The sequence below is a fragment of the Stegostoma tigrinum genome, chromosome 11 (genome assembly GCF_030684315.1).
Source record: "Stegostoma tigrinum isolate sSteTig4 chromosome 11, sSteTig4.hap1, whole genome shotgun sequence".
NCBI classification, from domain to species: domain Eukaryota; kingdom Metazoa; phylum Chordata; class Chondrichthyes; order Orectolobiformes; family Stegostomatidae; genus Stegostoma; species Stegostoma tigrinum.
Window position 1 is genome coordinate 26,302,598 of NC_081364.1, and position 21,744 is coordinate 26,324,341.

The following is a 21,744-nucleotide window of genomic DNA, read 5'->3' on the forward strand; positions in this document are numbered from 1 at the left end:
TTCCTCTGGACCTACTGTCCCCAGTGCACCACCCTTTTAGAGAATGACAATGCAGCCTCATTTGTACCAGAGTTATCATCAAACAGACAACTGGCATGATCAAAATAAACTTACACTGCCTTAAGCCTGGAGAGGCTCTGTAGAATGCACTGCACATGTATCATGGCTAATTATCGTGACTTGTGCACTGCACAATATGACCATATTATATGGTGAACGCTTGCTTCAGATGATAAGAAGAAATTGCATTCTTCTTCATTGGAGGTAGTATGTTATGAGTTTGAGAAAAGGGACATTAACGTACATGAGTCTCTATTGGATGCTAAGGCCTTGGAGAGACATGTCAAAGATATCCAAGAGACAATGGTCCAGTAGAATAATTGCTAGACTGTTATTCTAGAGATCCATTTAATGTTCTGTAGACCTGGGTTCACTTGCTGCCATGGCAGATGGTTCAATTTAAATTCAATAAATACAATCTGGAATTAATAGTCAAATAACATTCATGACTCCATTGTTGATTGTCACTGAAATCACCTCTGGTTAACTAATGTCCTTTAGGGAAGGAAACTGTTGTCTGTGCCTGCTCTGGCCTACATTTGACTCCACACCCACATGAATGTAGTTTATGCTTTACTGCCCTTTGGGCAATTAGGGATGGGTAATAAATACTGACCTAGCCAGCGATGCTGTCATGCTGTAAATGGATTTAAAAAAGCAGAGATAATCTCGTGTAGACAAGATTTTGAGATCTTAATGGCCATTGAAACGTCACCCGAACATGTTTGCTGGCTCAATATCTACCAGTACCTGTTGCTTTCCTCCGCTGGGTCACAGTTTCGATGTCATCTTCCACCTGGAATGGCAAGGCCAATGGACCTTGTCACAAGCACTGACTATGAAGGACTCTTATCCCAATCACAGTGGCAGTGAGCATATGTCATGCTGAGATCCCAGAACCTGCTCCATCATTGCAGGTCCTTTTATTTCATCCAAGACATTTCATTTGTCCTGGTGCAACATAATCTCAGATAATATTCTTGACAGTGGAAACATTGCACATTCCTCTGTATCCCACAGATGGACACACCAACTTGGACATGAACATTAATTATTTTTAAAATTAACACAAATAATACCATAGACAATACCGTTACAGTGTAGGTGACTAATATTTCCCTGCAGCCTTCTTTGAGTACCAACCATTAGGCAGGCCAAGATAGTTAAGTTCTTACTAAGGACAATGATGCACGTATGAATAAAATGAAAGCTATGTACTTTGTAATGTTTTCATATTACAAAGTGAATCTCACATGGCGTGGCATGGTGGCTTAGTGGTTAGCACTACTGCCTCACAGCACCAGGGACGCGGGTTCGATTCCAGCCTCAGGCAGTTGTCTGTGCGGAGTTGCACGTTCTCCCTGTGTCTGCGTGGGTTTCCTCCGGGTCCTCCGGTTTCCTCCCACAGTCCAAGGGTGTGTAGGCTAGGTGGATTGGCCATGCTAAATTGCCCCTAGTGTTCTGGGTGTGTGGGTTATAGGGGGATGGGTCTGGGTGGGATGCTTCAAGGGGTGGCGTGGACTTGTTGGGCTGAAGGGCCTGTTTCCACACTGTAGGGATTCTAATCTAATCTAATTGACATGTACACCCATGCCACCTTTTTGTGTGCTTATAAATTTAAAGTTTTTTTTCCTATCATTGTGTCTTACAGTATCACAACAGTGGTGGAGGTAGGCAACTGAGTCTGATGCCCTGCTGCCCCTGTCCCAGGACAGAGGCAGACGCTTCCTGCCCTGCATTTGGGAGGCAATTAATTATTTGACAGAGTGGGTGAGCAGAGGCTACTGACTGTGGGAGTGCTCTGAAGGAAAGTTCCCAGAAGAAAAGCCCCGCAGGGCAATTGAGACATGCTTCTCCTCGCTCCTCAAGTTTAAATTGTGGGGACCAAGAAGAAAAGCAATTTGGTTCCACAAAAGCTATAAGCACAGCGTAGTTCTTCACAGGATTCTGAGCATCCATTACGCCAATACCAGGCATGATGCATTCTGACTTTAATACATTGCTTTCCAACCCTCCTACACTCGCAAGGTTTCTTCACAATGAACACAAGGCCAAGCTATTCAACAGGTCCTTGTACAACAGCCCCTTTCCCCCGGAATCAACTTGATGAACCGCCTCTGAACTGCCTCCAGCGCCACCATATCCTTCCTCAAATAAGGAGACCAAAACTGAACCCAATATCAGGTCTGGTCTCGCCAACACCTTATAATTGTAACAAGTCATAATTATAAGTCAGCCTTTTTGCAGTAAATGCCAGGATTCCATTTGCCTTTCTTATTACATGCTGCATCTGCTGACCCACTTTCTGAAACTCATGCAGAAAGATGCTCAGATCCCTCTGCACTGACATACTTTGAATCTGTTTACTATTTAAATAATAATTTGCCTTTTTTTCCTGCACTTATCGACATTAAACTTCATCTACCAGATCCTGGCCCATTCTCCCAGCCTGTCAATATCCATCCGTAAACTCTATCTCCTCATCACAGCCTGCTTTGTCACCTATTTTGGTATCATCCACAAATTTTGCTGTTGCAATTTTCCCTGCTTGCAGATCATTTATGTAGATTGTCAATTTAAAATGAGAATTTTTTTATTACTCAATGGAAAGTATAAGATTTTCATGTAAAAAATATTAGGAATATCATATTGCAGATAAATTTGGTTGGTGCTGATCTACTGGAAAGTTTTAATTTGAAAGTGAAACTCGGAGTCATGTTCCAATAGAGTATGTCTCTGTGAGTTAGACAAATTCTCATTTGTATATAGGTAGTTTTTGCAGTTCCTGTGAAGTTCATTTTTTTTGGAATTTGCTGTTGAAGACATCGTATAATGTTGCATAGTATGATGGATGAGATTTTGTGTAATCATCTGACAAAGCGTATCAAACTGAAATCTGAACTTTCAACTGGCTTCACAAACAAAGTGGTTTCGAGTACAAAGGCCAAAAGACACTTGGTAAGCTTACATAAAACTGTTTGACTCACATGATCTAGAAACAGGAGGAGCACCAGTGCTCGATTCCTCCTTCATGACCCTGTTTACTGCTGAGGAATTATACCTCCTAGATTGTACTTCCAAGTCCAAGTATTTTACTTTCAAATATGTGATAACTTTCAAGCAATGTTCATATTCCATTGCTGCTGTTGAAGAGACACACAGTCATGGAGTCAGACTACCCTAGGTCACACAGAATGGATAGTATTGACGCTTTTTTTGTTAACACCAGATCCGATAGGGAGGCCGTTGTTAATGTTTAATTATATACAGAACCACACTACGGAAACTTGAATTGATATAATTTCAAAAGCACCCTACTGACATTATATAGGAAGATCAAATTGGATCACCTGTGAATTTCTAGCTCTGTGATGGTATTGACTATCAAGAATAGTTGCCCATGAAGAATAAAAGAAAACATTTACTTGGATCAGTAGGTAGTAGAATTCTACTCCAAGCATTTTGTAATCTACAAAAGGGGCAGTTAAGAGGGCAGCAGAATGAGCGTTGGGCAGGCCGAATCCCAGAGTGATGGGGCAGGCCGACAGCAGCTAGGGAATCTCATTATAAAAATTTTTCACTGTACTCCTGTATTTCTGTACTGGATACAAGTGACAATAAAGGATATTCATATTCATAGATTTGAGCAGAATGCCACTGATGTAGGTTTTGACTCCACCAAATTGTTTAGGTTGTTCCTTGTAATATAAGAATCTAGGTGTGGATATCATGTATTGAAGAAACCAAGAGACACTCATTACAGCTCAATAATATGTATAAATATTGCATTCACTGGCACATCAGTGTCTGTGCTTACATTATTTAGTTACAAAAAACAATATGATTCCATTGGTATGTCATGCTTTAAGTAATCTGAGTGAAGATACATGATGCAACCTTCATACCATGAGGCAATATGCTATATGGCACTTATGATTTCATGAGCATGTTTCAGAAAATTTATTGATGGCAAGACATAACACCACGTTGCCCTTTTTTTCTGAAAGATAAAAATAACTATCCAAACAGCTATATGTACTTGCACAAAGACATAAATCATCAATTTGATAATTATGCAAACAGTTAAAACAGAGTTTCCAAACCTACCATTTTAAAGTTCCCTTTATGGGAGTCTGACAACTCATCATGATCTGGCGATTGTAAATCCATCTGGAACACCATCTTCAGTTCCAACTGTTGACAACTTTGTCTTGCAGCTGGTGGCTGTCACTCAAGTTAACCATACAATCATTTCAACTGTGCTGTCTCTCTCTCTCTCTCTCTCTCTCTCGCTCTCTCTCTCGCTCTCTGTAAGGCTTGCTTGGTCTGAGCTGGTTTCTATTCCATCACAATGTAGTGCTATGATCAGTAGTGGCTGAGTGTGATCTGGGCTAGTTGTATATTCTATAAACCACTTAATGATCATTGATTTGATGGTACATATGTTTAGTTCTGCTAACCAGTTGAACATGGATAGTGGGGTGACAATTTGATATGGGTCATTGTGGAGCTGGAGGAACACAGCAGGCCAGGCAGCATCAGAGGAGTAGGAAAGTTGTTGTTTCAGGTCGGGACCCTTCTTCAGAAATGGGGGAAGGGGAAGGGAGCTTTGAAATAAATAGAGAGGAGAGATGAGGCTGGGGAAGGTAGGTGGCGAGGGCCAGGTAGGCAGTGGTGGGGATTAGTCAGTAAGGTGGGAGGAGCTGATAGCTGGGAGAGAAGATGGACAAGTTATGTCAAGTCAAGGAGGTGGGGATGAGAGGAAGGGTTGATCATGCAGTGACGCTAGGGATGGGGAGATTTTGAAACTGGTAAAGTCCACATTTAGATCATTGAGTTGTAGGTGCCCAAGGCGAAACATGACGTGCTGCTCCTCCGGTTTCTGGGTGGTATCGTTGTGACATTGGAGGAGGGCCAGGATGGACATGTCACCCAGGGAGTGGAAGGGGGAGTTGAATTGTTTTGCTATTGGATGGTGTTGTTGTTTGTTGTGAACAGAGCGCAGTGCTCTACAAAACTGTCTCTAAGCCTCCGCTTGGTCTCAACGATGTAGAGGAGGCCACATTGGGAGGAGCAGATGCAATAGACCACATTGGCAGATGAACCTCTGCCTGATGTGGAAGGTTTGTTTGGTGCCTTGGATGGAGGTGAGAGGGGAGGTGTAGGGGCAGGCGTAGCACTTCCTGTGGTTGCAGGAAAACGGTGCTGGGGCTGGTGGGGAGTGTGGAGCAAATGAGGGAGTCAGAGGGCAGCCCCTACAAAAGGCAGATAGGGGTGGGGAAGGAAATATATCTTTGGTTGTGGGGTCGGATTGCAGATGGCGGAGAATGATGCGATGAATATGGAGGTTAGTGAGGTGATATGTGAGGACGTGGAGGATTCAGTCTTTTTTTTGTTTCGCGGGAGGGGATATGAGAGCAGCAGTGCAGGAAGTGCAAGAGATGTGGTCAAGAGCATTTTTGACCACTGAAGGGGGTGGGGGAGGATGTTGCGGTCCTTGAAATAAGAGGACATCTGGGATGTTCAGGAGTGGAACGCCCTATCTTGGGAGCAGAAGCAAGAGAGGCAAAGGAATTGGAAGTAGGGGTTTGCATTCTTGCAGGAAGGTGGGTAAGACCTGACAAAACCTGTCCATCATCTCTCCCCACCCTCTGCTCCTCCCACCTCACTGACCAATCCCCACCACTGCCTACCTGCACTCACCTATCACCATCCCACCTATCTTCCCAAGCCCCACCCCTCCTCTCTCTACTTATTTTTGAGCTTCCTTCCCCCTCCCCCATTTCTGAAGAAAGGTCCCAACCCGAAGCGTCAACTTGTCCACTCCACTGATGTTGCCTGGCCTGCTGTGTTACTCCAGCTCCACAGTGTGCTGTCTCTGACTCCAGCATCGGCAGTTCTTAGTATCTCAGATATGGGTCATTGTCCACTTAGCAGATGTATTGACATGGTTCATCAGTACAGTGTAGTTTGCTGTCTCACCAAATAAACTGAAAGCAGTGTTCATTGTGTCGATAATGGATGTGCTGGTTGTGTTGCCAAGCAATCACACAGTGGGAACTTTAGAGAAATGATCTGTCACAAGGATTTAACTTACCTATGTGCTGTGAATAGGTCTGTGGGTGCCTTTTTCCAAGGAGCAGATGTATGTATCCATCAGTGTTAGCATTGATACATTTGGCCTGAAAACTGTGTTCATGGGTCATTGAATATCCTGATTCAGTCCTGGCCAGCATGCAGATTCATGCGTTAGCTGTCCTGAGGGCTTAATATCCAACACTGTGTAACGGACGTGATATCTTGACATAATGCTTTTTGGTATGATGACTTTGTCTTTAAAAGTGTCTTGTTGTGATAAAGTTTTCTCTGTATGGCCAAAATGAACAAATTTACTCGGGTATGTCTTTAATATTATCAGGCCATCCTTGGATAATAGTCTTTTGCAACTCTTTATAGTTGTTTATATTTGGCAGTTTTTTTGGTTAACATGTAACAGATTAACCTTGAGGACTTCTTCAGTTTCACTTGACTGTTATAATTGCATCGCATGTAGTCTGTCCCACTACAGTCGGTGTAGCTTGAATCTGGTGAGCTGTGGCTATAAAAAAAATTGTGCACACTTGTAATGATGTGACATCTGGACCAATGGTAACCAAACAGGTAGAATATTTCAGATTTTAGAAGATGTGATTTGTGTGTTGACTCTGCAGTGTGATTGTGTTTGCACACAGTATTAGTGATCTGTTATATGCTGTGAGACGTATGTTGTCCCATGGACCACCATTTGTTTTAGATGCTTGCCTTTCAGGATGTGTAATGGTAATATATTTGTATTAGTTCCCATGTCAGTTTTAGCTTTTAATGCAAACCAGTGATTGTGGGACAGAGGATACTAATGGTTTAAAATATTCTGATGTCCTGGTACCATCAACATGGTGTGTGATGGAAGTTTTTTGTTCATTTTCTGAAATTTGCCTTTTGCTTGGTTAACTGAGCTTGGTTGTTGCATTTGTTTATGTGTCATCTTAACAGTTTATTTTTGTCCTTAGCAGAGTTGTGGTGTTGTGCCATCTTGTGGATGACCTGCCTTTTGATCTGGTGTCCAGTTTGGTCTATGGAACAAAACTTCCTGCAGTGTCCTCGTTGTCACATGCTTTGCAGATCCATAGAATCCCTACAGTGTGGAAACAGGCCCTTTGGCCTAACAAGTCCACTCTGACCCCAGACCCATCCCTCTATAACCCACCTAATCTACACATCCCTGAAACACAATGGGTAATTTAGCATGGCCAATCTACCTAGCCTGCACATCTTTGGACTGTGGAAGGAAACCAAAGCACCCAGAGGAAACCCGTGTAGACACTGTGAGACTGCTAACAATGACTGTAACAATAGTATTCGTTGTACCTAAAATTGTAATTGTTGGTCTGCTATTATAGCTTCATACTTTGCATAATGAGTAATGATTTAATTGTATGACCCTTTTTACTCCCTCAGATTTTAATGTAGGTTCTAATTTGTGTAGAAGTGCTAATTAATTCATTGAGCCTCTCTTATGCTTTGTTAATATTACACTCATACCTTTTTACAGAGGTGTCTTGCGGCAAATTACTTGATGGACTTTTGGGGTTTCTGTCCGAATGTCCTGCAGTGGGATTCATGAATCCTGACGTTACGTCCAGCCTTGAGCTGGTCTTTGAAATATTCCAAGTTATTTCCTGGATCTTTCAGGTTGTTTGCTGAGAGAACAGATGTATTAACTCTGCAAAAACCCTCAGTGCTGATGGCAAGCGAGTTCTCCAGAGGTCTCTTCTTGGGATGATTTATTGCGTGCTCTGTAAAATATAATTGCAAATGTTGTTTCAACATTTGTAGTTCAGTGAAGGTGTCACTGGATAACTAATTCATAATTGTGTTCACCTTCCATTTCTCATCGCCTGCTTTTATTTTAAAGAAGAGTGTAGTGCCATATTTGCTTATTTCTTTTACTGGCATTGCTTCTCTCTCCTAATTTTTTTTCTGCTTCTTTCCTTTTTGTTGTTGCCTCTGTGTTACTGATCTTGGTCGCATTTTACGAGTTTTTTGTTTTAAAAGCTGTAGTTTGTAGTTTAGAAATTGCAGACTTGGAGTAACAGGTTTCTGCTTTAGATGACATTCACACCAAATTAGGAGAGACTATGACATGCAAGCTGTCTTGACCCTGATTTGAAAAAAAATGGCAAAACTAGCCAATGTCTAAAAAGGAGTAAGCCTTGCTAGTGTAGCAAAACACTTTTTATAAGATGTTTTAAAATCAAGTAGTATTTTCCTCCAAGAATGTGTTGGAACTTTTAGGAGCATTTAACGCTTGTTTTTCTTAAAAAAAAATTGACTTAAATTGATGTAATAGGCTGCTAGTGCTCTTTTAATGGAGAACTCTGAGAGACAGGATTGTATGGCCTTTTGTTTTGATTGTACTTGTAACTTCAGCCTCATTAAAACTTTAAATAAAAGGATTCTTATGGGAAATTTACCACATGAGCAGACTGTAATCACAAGATGCGTCTTTTGATTGATCAGTAGTAGCCTATTTACAGATCTGTATGGATGTCTGTATTCTCAGAAGCTGATCCTGTTGATTCTCTAAAGTATTCAAGGTTTGGAGCTGCTGATCAATTTTCTCTTCAAGTAGTTTTCAAGACCTGTTTCGGAGATCTTGGAGTCTTTTCTTTTAAAAAGACAACCCTGTTTGTGGGTTTTGCGCCCAGCAGGATATTTTTTCATCTGAACGGCAATGCTTGTAATATCCATAAGAAACAAGATGTGGGTAACAGGCAGTTGAAGAATCCGACTGTTGTTCATGACAACCCAGTAATGCATGCAGATATGAAATTCACAGGCACATCTATTTCAGGGCTGACATTATGCTATTCAGTTACAAAGAGTACTATGCTTCCATCAGTATGTCATTCTTTATAACATTAGGTCGCATGTTGTAATACAGTAATGTGATCATGAATGTGTCAGTTTAAAGGTATGCTGTCTGTATGATGATAAAACATTGTATAGATTGCCTTTTTAAATGTTGTATCCAATCCAAAATTCTTTGTCTCTGATTCTTGTGATTGTTGCTTTAAGTCTGTGTCATCTGCCTATCCCTGCTTTTGTCACTGGAAACCATTTCTCCGTATTTACTATATCAAACACTATTTTGATTTTGAATGTTTATATTAAATAATGTGCATCTATTTCTGTGTTGTTAATTGTGTTGATGATACGTTACCAAGGCCATTCATTCCAACTTTGGTTATGTTTTGGGTGTTTGGAATAAGTCCAATATTAATTTAGTATTCATTTAGAGCTTAATACTAATCTGGGTCAATTGTGGATGATTGAGTCTTCTGTAATAAATTTGCAGTTGGACACTGGGGAAATCATACACTTGATTTACTAATTTATTCAGTTTGAAATTTGTAGCCATTGATGTCTAATTGCAACTTTAATTTAGTTCCAGTGATGTCCATACTATGTGGTACTTTTCAATGAGTTCAATTTGTTGCATATGAAAATGTACTGATAGAATTGAAGCATTTGGATCAAGGGCAAGTTAGAATAACTCCACAGAGGCCAGTATCCAAATTACCCTTCATTTACTGTAGAAAGTCCTTGACACTGATGGAGTTTCCACAAGAGTTTGTTATTAGAGTGAACAGAACTTCTGACACTCCTGTTTATGTCTGTCAGTCAGGGCTCCCTGATTGGACCAGAATAACAGCTCCAATCAGGGGACTCATTCTGTGAGGTCCATGCGGCTGACTTTGCTACAATCACGACAGAAGTTCTTTTTGTTCTGTTTTTCAGAATTGTAAATGATGAGTTGAGATGAGCTTTCTTCATTGGATCTCCAGCTTTATGTCATTGTCCTTTCATATGATCTTCTGCTCAGTGACTGTATACACTGCAAAGATGAGGAGCTCCCAGTTCCAGCATTGTTTCATTCACAATTAATTATCATTTTGCTAAGATGTCGCACAGCATACATTCTACATGAGCCACCACAGCATAGTCCTCATTTCAACAATATCTGTGGAAGTGGGAAAGCTGTTCACTTTTCATGTTCTGGGTGACTTATTAGAAAATGGATTTGCTCACTCTTCCTGAACTTGTTCTTAAATTTTCGTTGGTTTCTTTCAGCTTAGGATCTCAATGTCATGTTCTATCGCCTTGAGATTTCATAAATCCAAATTACCAGATATCATTTGTGTTTTTTTTATTTTAAACTTTGTTAAATCAAACTCTGATTTAAAAATGGTGAAATATCTGGTAAAATAACTGTGTGTGGCCTGAATTTTCACAGATTTCGGATGTTTCCTGGTTCCATGAATCTGTTGGGAAAGAGTGGTCTGGGAGTTGGATTCTTGTTGTGTAGTGACAAAAGTTTTTTTTTTCTTTGGGGTTAGTGATGCCAATTTGGGCTCTCCTACCTCCCATGAGCCCTCCAATACCCTTTGCTCCCCACCCATCACCAATAGCTTTCTACTCATTATAATAATCCTTTATAACCCCGTGCCAATTTAATTCCATCTCAAACCAACTACTCACCACCCTTATCTTTAGCCCCTTCCTTGTCAAATCACCTTGTGCCACTAAAGACAGACTGGATGAGCCGTGCTGACGTAACCTTATCTGTCACTGAACATCTCACAATTTTAAAGAAAGCTGTCTTTGAATCATAAAAATAATGCAGACATTGAAAGTTTTCAACTAATCTCTTATAAAAACAAAATTTAACTTAAGTCCTTAATTCCTTTCCTTATGAGTCTACTAATTCACTTGAAACAAATATTCTATCTACACTCTTACTGAAGTCGTCAATCAAGCTATAATTTAAAAGGGACACTGATGTAATAATGGTAGGTTGTAAAATCAGTCATGCAGTGCAAGCGATGATGGATGTATGTCAACAAGCAAATCAAAATAACAGCACTTTATATTAAAAAATCTCCACGCATATTTTAAAAAAATTTCAAGGCCAATAGATTTAAATCTCTTGATAGATTTAACAGTTCCAATGAGTTTTAACAATTAGACTTGTACAACATGGAAACAGACACTTTGGTTTGGCCAGTCACCCAGTCCATGCCAACTGTGCTCACAAACTAAACTAGTCCCACCTGTCTGCCCTGGCCCATATCCCTCCAAATCTTTTCTATTCATTACAGTTCTGTCTTTTTATAGCTTTGATGGTTTGTCGGCATCTTGTTTTTTTTTAGACAGTTTTAACAATTCTTTGACAAATCTGAATGAGTTTATGCAGTTTGCACACAAATTCATGGTTACCTTTGTGGCATTGTTAAAGGATATTTTACCTTTCCCAAGGGGAGGCTGGCATTTTCCAGAGGTGTTTTGGAACCATGTTAAAGGGGGTACTTATTACTCCAAGGTGAACCCTGACTACTGAAACAAAGCCATAAGGTTCAGATGTGATTCTGCCAAATCTAATCTGTATACTTCAGATGTCAAACACCTACCTTGCCAAAATCATGAGTGGAGGCAGCTGCTGATTTACTCAGACAGCTACCTCCAAGAACCAAGAAAGTGTTATTGACAATCTGTGCCGCCTCCTATCAGGTGAAATTGACAGGCTGGTTTCGGTGTGGGAATTCTGATTGTGAGTCTCTGGCATTTTCTTAAAATGCAAAAAAAAATTTCAGGCTTCAAGTTTCTATATCTTCAACTATGATCACTATAATGGAAACTTAACATGAATAACAGGAGGGCTAAGAGTTTTTATTTTACTTTATCGGCTGAATTTTGCCCTTTCCCGCGCTTTTGTATAAAGCTATTATTATTGATTTTCAAGTCAACTAAAAACAGTACAAAGGCTATACATTTATAAAGTGCAATCTGATCTCTTCACTCGGTAACAGGAACTTAGTCTGCATTAGTTGAACACTATTTTGATGAAAATGAAAATCAGTTGGTTTCTGGCCGTTGATCCACAATGCCAGTTTTACATACAGGAAAGAGGCTGAAAGTTTAAAACATTCTATCTCATAGTAAGTTCTTTGGATTCTGCACTCAAGGAAATTTAAACTTCTGTAACCTTCATATCAATCCTTTAAACACTACAGAAGTAGTGGAAGTGACGTGTGGTCAACTATTGGGAGAAAGGTTGGAAATTGTTTTAAATGCATGACGCCAGGTAACTTTCAGAATGAGGGACATAATACCAAAATTAAGATTATTGCACTCATCAAAAGAGAATTAATGAACATTTTGTCTTAAGCATGTAACTATAATCTACATGCCTCGGTGATAATTGATTTCAGCTGAAAAGGGTCAACAAAGGCCAGACTGAAAATGCAGCAATGTTTTGGGATGCAACTTCTGCTTGTTACTGTTATTTGCATGCATAATGTTGCATCATGATTCTGATTGTCAACTCAATGATATTTCTGAAATCTATCTGCCTCATTTATGTACAATGAGGTCCAGCCTCCACAAACATCTGGAATAGAGATTTACATTCACTGCCCTCTGTGAAGAAATTCATTTGCATCTCAGTTTTAAATTAGTGTCCTGTTATTTTGCAGCTATGGCCCCTAGTTTGAGAATTAGCCTCGAGTGAAAAACATGTTTGTCAACATCTACCATGTCTAGCCCCCTCAGAATTTCCTAATTTCTAGTAACATTACCCCCCATTCTTCTAAATTCAATGAATAAAGGCCAAACCTGTTTCCGTTCTTGATAAGACAACTCTTTCATCTCCGATGACAAAGTGTGGAGCTAGATGAACAGGCGAAGCAGCATCTTAGGGGCAACTCCCATTCCACAGATGACATATCCATCCTGGGCCTCCTGCAGTGCCACAATGATGCCACACAAAGATTGCAGGAACAGCAACTCATATTCCGCTTGGAAACTCTGCAGTCCAATGGTATCAATGTGGATTTCACAAGCTTCAAAATCACCCCTTCCCCCTACTGCATCCCAAAACCAACCCAGCTCGTCCCTGCCTCCCTAACCTGTTCTTCCTCTCACCTATCCCCTCCTCCCACCTCAAGCCGCACCTCCATTTCCTACCTACTAACCTCATCCCGCCCCCTTGACCTGTCCATCCTCCTTGGACTGAGCTGACCCCTCCCTACCTCCCCAACCTACATTCACCTCTACAGGTTCCATCCCCGCCTCTTTAACTTGTCTGTCTCCTCTCCCGCCTATCTTCTCTCTCCATCTTCGATCTACCTCGCCCCTCGCCACCCACATTTATTTCAGAACCCTCTTCACCCTCCCCCTTTTCTAATGAAGAGTCTAGGCCTGAAATGTCAGCTTTTGTGCTCCTCAGATGTTGCTTGGCCTGCTGAGTTCATCCAGCTCCACACTTTGTTATCTTGGATTCTCCAGCATCTGCAGTTCCCATTATCTCTTTCATCTCAGAATTCAGCCAAGTGAATCTTTTCTAAACTGCCTCCAATGCCAGTATGACCTTCCTTTTAATATAGGAAGCAAAACATTTATGCAGTACCCCAAATGTGACACCACCAACATCCTGTATAGTTGGAACAAGAATTCCCAGTTTTTAATCTCTAACCAGGTAGTATTAAAGGCCAAAATTCCATTTGCCTCCTTAATTGCTTGAGGAACTTGTATGCTAATTTTCTGTGTCATGCACAAGAACATCCAGATTCCTCTGTATTGCACTTTTGTGGAGTTTCTCTCCATTTAGCTAATAATTTGCCTTTTGATTTTCGTTACCAAAGTATATGACCTAACACTTAGCAACATTAAACTCTGTCATGTTTACACTCTCTCCATTTTTCAAAGTAATTAATGTGGGTAGTAAATGATTGAAGATCTAGAACTAACCCTTGTAGCACACCAGTAGTTACATCTTACCAACCAGAAAAGTACCCTTTAATCTGACCCTGTCTTCTGTATGTTATTCAATCTAAATGCTGATACGTTATGCCCAACTCCATGTTGATTCTGTTTGATTGTGGTAAGCATTTCAGACTGTTCTGCTATTTCTCCATTAATAATGGACTCTAGCTTTTCTCCAAGTGACATTTTGTAGGTGTATTTACACAGCTGTTAAGAAAGGAGGGCCAAGATTTTTGAACGAAAGACAATGAAAGAGCTCAAAGTCGTGATGGCATCTGGTTTGGAGAGGCATTTCCTGTTGATGGTGTTGCCATGCACCTGCTGCTATTGCCCTTCAATGTGGTAGAGGTTGCAAATTTGGGTGCTATGTAACCATAGAACATTACAGCACAGTACAGGCCCTTCGGCCTTCGATGTTGTGCTTGATCTGAAGCCCATCTAACCTACACTATTCCATGTACGTCCATATGCTCATCCAATGACGACTTAAATGTACCTAAAGTTGGCGAATCTACTACCGTTGCAGGCAAAGCGTTCCACTCCCTTACTACTGAGTAAAGAAACCACCTCTGACATCTGTCCTATATCTTTCACCCCTCAATTTAAAGCTATGCCCCCTCATGCTCACCGTCACCATCCTAGGAAAAAGGCTCTCCCTATCCACCCTATCTAACCCTCTGATTATTTTATATGTTTCAATTAAGTCACCTCTCAACCTTCTTCTCTCTAATGAAAACAGCCTCAAGTCCCTCAGCCTTTCCTCATAAGACCTTCCCTAAATACCAGGCAACATCCTAGTAAATCTGCTCTGCACCCTTTCTAAAGCTTCCACATCCTTCTTATAATGCGGTGACCAGAACTGTACACAATACTCCGAGTGCGGCCGCACCAGAGTTTTGTACAGCTTTTTGTACAGCTGCAGCATAACCTCTTGGTTCCGGAACTCGATCCCTCTATCCCTGCCTTCTTAACAGCCCTGTCAACCTGGGTGGCAACTTTCAAGGATCTGTGTACATGGACACCGAGATCTCTCTGCTCATCTACACTACTAAGAATCTTACCATTAGCCCAGTACTTTGCCTTCCGGTTACTCCTACCAAAGTGCATCACCTCACACTTGTCTGCATTAAACTCCATTTGCCACCTCTCAGCCCAGCTCTGCAGCTTATCTGTGTCTCTCTGCAACCTACAGCATCCTTCGTCACTATCCACAACTCTACTGACCTTAGTGTCATCTGCACATTTACCAACCCATCCTTCCACGCCCTCATCCAGGTCATTTATAAAAATGACAAACAGCAGTGGACCCAACACCGAACCTTGTGGTACACCACTAGTAACTGGTCTCCAGGATGAACATTTCCCATCAACTACTACCCTCTGTCTTCTTTCAGCAAGCCAATTTCCGATCCATTTGCTATATCTCCCACAATTCCATTCCACCGCATTTTATACAATAGCCTACCATGGGGAACCTTATTGAACGCGTTGCTGAAATCCATATACACCACATCAACCGGTTTACTCTCATCTACCTGTTTGGTCACCTTCTGAAAGAACTCAATAAGGTTTGTGAGGCACGACTTTCCCTTCACAAAACTGTGCTGACTATCCCTAATCAATTTATTCTTTTCTGGATGATAATAAATCCTATCCCTTATAACCTTTTCCAACACTTTACCAACAACTGAGGTAAGGCTCACTGGTCTATAATTACCAGGGTTGTCTCTACTCCCCTTGTTGAACAGGGGAAACCACATTTGCTATCCTCCAGTGGTCTGGCACTATTCCTGTAGACAGTGACGAGTTAAAGATCAATGCCAAAGGCTTCGCAATCTCCTCCCTGGCTTCCTAGAGGATCCTAGGATAAATCCATCCAGCCCAGGGGACTTATCTATCTTCACCCTCTGTTGGATTTCTAATACCTCTTCCTTGTGAACCTCAATCCCACCTAGTCTAGTAGCCTGTATCTCAGTATTCTCCTCGATAATGTTGTCATTTTCTAGAGTGAATACTGTTGAAAAATATTCATTTAGTGCTTCCCCTATCTCCTCCGACTCCACACACAACTTACCACTACTATCCTTGATTGCCCTAATCTTACTTTTGTCATTCTTTTATTCCTTAAATACCTATAGAAAGCCTTAGGGTTTACCCTGATCCTATCTGCCAACAACTTCTCATGATCCTATACGCCAAAAACTTCTCAACCTTGGCGAGTTGTTGTACTGCACTTCATCTTGTAGATGTTTCGTGCTGCCGCCACTACAGATATTTTCTAATCAAACTGCCCAGCTATGTTTTTCACATCTCTGGCCTCCTGGCTCAGAGGTAAGGACATTATCCATTGTGCCACAAGAGACGTCCTGCTGCCACTGTTCATTGGAACTCCATTCACTATCAATCAAGCAGCAGCTTTATCCTTGATAATAACCAGCAGCTGGAGTGTTGTTAGAGCTGCACACATCCAGATAAGAGGAGAGTCTTCCATTAACCTCCTGATTTGTGTCTTGATAGTGTTCAAGCTTTCAGAAGTCAGGAGGTGAATTATTTACCACAGCATGCCCAGCCGCTAATCTGCTGTTGTAGTCACAAAATTTATATGGCTGGTCTTGTTCCATTTCTGCTTCATGGCACTTGATAGTAGTGTTTCAGCTGTGGCAATGCCATTGAATGTTGAGGGGAGATGGTTAGATTCTTTCTGGTTGGAGATGGTCTGATTGGTTCTCGTGTCATAGCCTGCCACTTGTTAGCCCAAGCCTGAATGTTACCCAGGTACAATTTTAGTGTCTGAGGTGCTGAATGTTGTGTAATGATTAGCGACCATCTCCACTTCAGATTTCATGATGGAGAAAATGTCATTTGAAGTAGTTGAATTTGGTTGGGCCTATGAAACTGCTCTGAGGAACACCTGCAGTAGTGTCCTTCAACTGAGATGACTAACCTCCAACAATGCAGCTCTTTTCCTTTTGTGCCAACCAGGTTTGCTATAACCGGTAACAAAGTTTCCAATTATTCCCATAGAATTTAATTTTGCCAGGACATTTTGATGGCACACTCTGATGAACTCCTGTCTTCATGTCAAGTGCAGTGACTCTCACCTCACTTCCAGAAATCAGCTGTTTTTGATCATGCGTGAACCAAGGTTGCAATGAAGTTGCGAGTTGAATGGCCATAACAGAAACCAAACTGAGCAACACTGAACAGCTTATTGTTGAGTACGTGCCACTTGATAGCACTATTGATGACACCTTCTTCACTTTCCTGATGATCAAAAGTAGACCAATGGGATTGGATTTGTCCAGATCTTTCTATACAGGACATACCTGGACAATTTGCCAAATGTCTGGGTGAATGCAGATCCCATGTAATAGCAACATGACAGCAGTTACCAGTACTGCTGCAGTATCCTGTGCCCTCAGTTGTTCTGTTGTCTGGTGGATTTAATTGAATTAATCATTGACCAGCATTTGCCGTGCAGGGGACCTCTGACTGAGGCTGAGATCAGTCATCTACTTGGCACTTCTTCCTGAAGATGAAACATTTGTGACCGTCCTTGGTTTGTTTTTGTATACTGATGGGCTAGTTTCCTCTACCGTTACGGATGGAGCTATTTGTTGAGTGGCCTGTTAATTACTTAATTATTGTTACCATTTAGTGACTGGATGTGGCAACCGTGGAGCTCAGATTTAATCCCTTGATTGTGGGAACACTTAGCTCCGTTTGTCATTTGGTGCATCAAACTACATTTGTGTGCAAGCATTGTTCCCAAGGTCAGAGTCTCATGACACCAGGTTATGGTCCAACAGGTTTGTTTGAAATAGCTTTCAGAGCATTGCTCCTTAGTCAGATGAAAACTTGTGATTTCAAATAAACCTGTTGAACTATAACTTGGTGTCATGTGACTTCTGACCTTGTCCATCTCAGTCCAGTGCTGGCGCCATCTCATCATAGCATTGTAACTGTTAGAGCTGGGTCATCAGCCTGCTTCCTCTAGGGAGGCAGTCTAGATGACTGGGGACAATTATACTCCTCACTGCTGTGTAGATGTAGCAGTGGCCCTGGGAGTGGTGGGCACGAGTGGGACAACAGCAAGTCCCACTGTGCCAGTGAGCCCACACTCCTAAGTCTGGGCTATTATTGGGCCTAGGCATGATATACGAGGAGGCGTTAGAGAGACATTTGAAAGATCAGCAGCTGAACTCTAGTGGTGCCTGAGTAAAACAACAAATCACAAAATTCTAAGGTAATATCTGCAGTGAAGCCTCTTTATGTTGCCCATTAACTAATTAACATTAATTGAAATGGTAGGTGAATAGGTGTCCTTATCCCCAGCTACTCACTACTCAATCACTGCTCAATTTCTCCCAGTGATGAGTCCTCAAGTTTCCTTCATTGGTGCCATGCAATAATAGAATTGGACTCTGCTTTGTAGTCATCTGAACGCATACTTGTTGCACCATTGCTTTAATTTTGGCCTAATGGTCTTTCCACCAGATTGTATGATATTTTCTAATGACTGTTGTTTGTAGACCCTGACAATTTATCATACACCATGTCAGAAATATCTCTAGTTAACTATAATAGCTTGTATGTATATAGCATCTTTCATGTAACTAAATATCCCAAGGTGGTTCCAAAGGCATTATAGAAGAAAATATAGCATCAACCTGTAAAAGATGATATTAGGTTGGATGACTAACTGCTTGGTGACAGAGATAAGTTTCAAGAATATCTTAAAATGAGGTAGAGAGGTGGACATGCTTAGGGAGGGTTTTACAGAGTTTTAGGGTTTTGGCAGCCACAGCCAACAATGGTGAAGCAATTAAAATTAACAATGCTTAATATTCAAGGGGACAAGACATCCCACAGGGCTGTTGTGCTGCAAGATGTTATAGAGATAGAGGTGTTAGGGCCAAGGAAGGATTTGAAAACCAGGAAGAAAAAGTTAAAAATTGAGGCATTGTTTAAACAGGAGCTGATGTAGGTCAGCAAGCTCGTGGGTGAGTTAGGAGCTAGCAGCAGAGTATTGGATGAACTCAAGTTTACAGAAGGTAGACTGTAGGAAGCCAGGACTCAAAGATGTGGTTGAAGGCTTTGTCAGAAGAGTTGAGGCTATGGCAGAGAGTAGCAATGATAAATCATGGAAATGGTCATGGCCAGTGATTGCGGAGATGTGGGGGGGCGCGTGGTGTTAAAATAGTATCAGAGATAATGGGAAGTGCAGATGCTGGAGAATGCGTGGTAACAAAGTGTGGAGCTGGATGAACACTTGCTTGGCCTGCTGTGTTCATCCAGTTCCACACTTCATTATCTATGGCCAATGATGGTACAGTTCTGTTGTTGAAAGATCATCATGATACCAGATGTTGTAAATCGTCTGGCTAAGTTTCAGATATTTGCCAGGGAGTAAAACAAAATTAGTGGTGAGGGAGTGAATTTGTGGTGGCCACCAAAGATAATAGCCTAAGTTTTCCTGATGCTTAATTCGAAGAAGTTAGCACTCATCCAATTCCATATGCCAAATGGCAGTTTAGAAACAGAGGAGGGATCGAGTGAGGTAATGTTGAAGTAGACATGGTTGTTTCAGCATATATCTAGGAACCGTGATTGTGTTTTAGATGCTATTGCTGAGGGGCAGTATATTGATGTGAAATAGGAAGGCATCAAGGATAAATTTTGGGAGAAACATGGGACTGTATTGTAGATTGTAGTGTGAATCGTGGTGTAGGTCTGGAAGGAAAAGCTATTGAGGGCCATACACTGGCTGTCATTAGAACATAGAACATAGAACATAGAACAGTACAGCACAGAACAGGCCCTTCAGCCCACAATGTTGTGCCGACCATTGATCCTCATGGATGCACCCTCAAATTTCTGTGACCATATGCATGTCCAGCAGTCTCTTAAATGACCCCAATGACCTTGCTTCCACAACTGCTGCTGGCAACGCATTCCATGCTCTCACAACTCTCTGCGTAAAGAACCTGCCTCTGACATCCCCTCTATACTTTCCACCAACCAGCTTAAAACTATGACCCCTCGTGCTAGCCATTTCTGCCCTGGGAAATAGTCTCTGGCTATCGACTCTATCTATGCCTCTCATTATCTTGTATACCTCAATTAGGTCCCCTCTCCTCCTCCTTTTCTCCAATGAAAAGAGACCGAGCTCAGTCAACCTCTCTTCATAAGATAAGCCCTCCAGTCCAGGCAGCATCCTGGTAAACCTCCTCTGAACCCTCTCCAAAGCATCCACATCTTTCCTATAATACGGCGCCCAGAACTGGACGCAGTATTCCAAGTGCGGTCTAACCAAAGTTTTATAGAGCTGCAACAAGATCTCACGACTCTTAAACTCAATCCCCCTGTTAATGAAAGCCAAAACACCATATGCTTTCTTAACAACCCTGTCCACTTGGGTGGCCATTTTAAGGGATCTATGTATCTGCACACCAAGATCCCTCTGTTCCTCCACGCTGCCAAGAATCCTATCCTTAATCCTGTACTCAGCTTTCAAATTCGACCTTCCAAAATGCATCACCTCGCATTTATCCAGGTTGAACTCCATCTGCCACCTCTCAGCCCATCTCTGCATCCTGTCAATGTCCCGCTGCAGCCTACAACAGCCCTCTACACTGTCAACGACACCTCCGACCTTTGTGTCGTCTGCAAACTTGCTGACCCATCCTTCAATTCCCTCGTCCAAGTCATTAATAAAAATTACAAACAGTAGAGGCCCAAGGACAGAGCCCTGTGGAACCCCACTCACCACTGACTTCCAGGCAGAATATTTTCCTTCTACTACCACTCGCTGTCTTCTGTTGGCCAGCCAATTCTGTATCCAAGCAGCTAAGTTCCCCTGTATCCCATTCCTCCTGACCTTCTGAATGAGCCTTCCATGGGGAACCTTATCAAAACCTTATCAAATTAGTTAGGTAAAAATAGATCCAGAGAAGTGGGTAATGGGTAGAAAGATCATTGGAGGAGGATAGTGTCGTCAACTGCTAGAAAATACAGGCAATTTGGAATCTGATGGTTTAACTTTGTTAAGATTAAACAGAATGTCACTTATGCCTTTAAGAACTGTTTGAGTTTTGAGGCAGTGGCAGAAATTTGTTTGGAGGGAACCAAGAAATCGCAATGGACTTGATATTATATTTGTTTGTTGTATTCCAGTGATCAAGTTCAACACATTACTATTTAGGAAGGTGATTGAGTATTAATTAAAGATATGTTTTAGTGTAACAATTGTTTCGGTTACATAATGTTACTTTTTTGTTACAGTTTTTTGAAACCCGGGTGTTATCTTACATATTCTGATGTTTCTTAGCAATAGTAATTTGTCATTGAAATATTTTTGTATTTTCTGTAGAGTATTATGACTGGAAAGGATATTTACTTTTATAATATTTAAGTAAAAAAATGTAGGCTGGGTTTTGATTTCATGGTGTTTGATTCATTATTTGATGATATGTCATATAGAGTTAACTGTGTGAAGTGATTGATTGCTTTAAATAGTTTATTCATGAATTGTTACCAGGAGCTATCAAATGGAAAATTGAGCTGGACTGGGACACAGAGGATTCGGAGTATCTGCAAAAAGTGGAAACACAGATGTCAAAAGCATTACAGGAAGTCACTCCAGATATCATTGTGTACAATGCTGGCACTGACATCTTAGATGGTGATCAACTAGGAGGATTGGCTATTTCACCACAGGTATGTAAGACAAATTAAGAGTAATCTGGATCTTATGCTTTGCAAATGTATTACTGAAAAAAATTAAGGCAGCTTATTTTTGAAGTGTTAAATATTCAACCT

At 41.3% G+C, this 21,744-nt stretch overlaps 1 protein-coding gene across 3 annotated transcripts in view; it reads left to right on the forward strand.

Annotated features, from left to right (window-relative positions):
• Positions 1-21,744, forward strand: part of hdac11 (histone deacetylase 11) — a 100,070-nt gene that overhangs the window by 69,775 nt on the left and 8,551 nt on the right. For all 3 annotated transcript variants that reach the window (XM_059649855.1, XM_059649856.1, XM_048548243.2), the window contains one exon: positions 21,464-21,642. In XM_059649855.1, the coding sequence (XP_059505838.1) occupies positions 21,464-21,642 (179 nt within the window). The remainder of the gene's footprint in view (positions 1-21,463; positions 21,643-21,744) is intronic.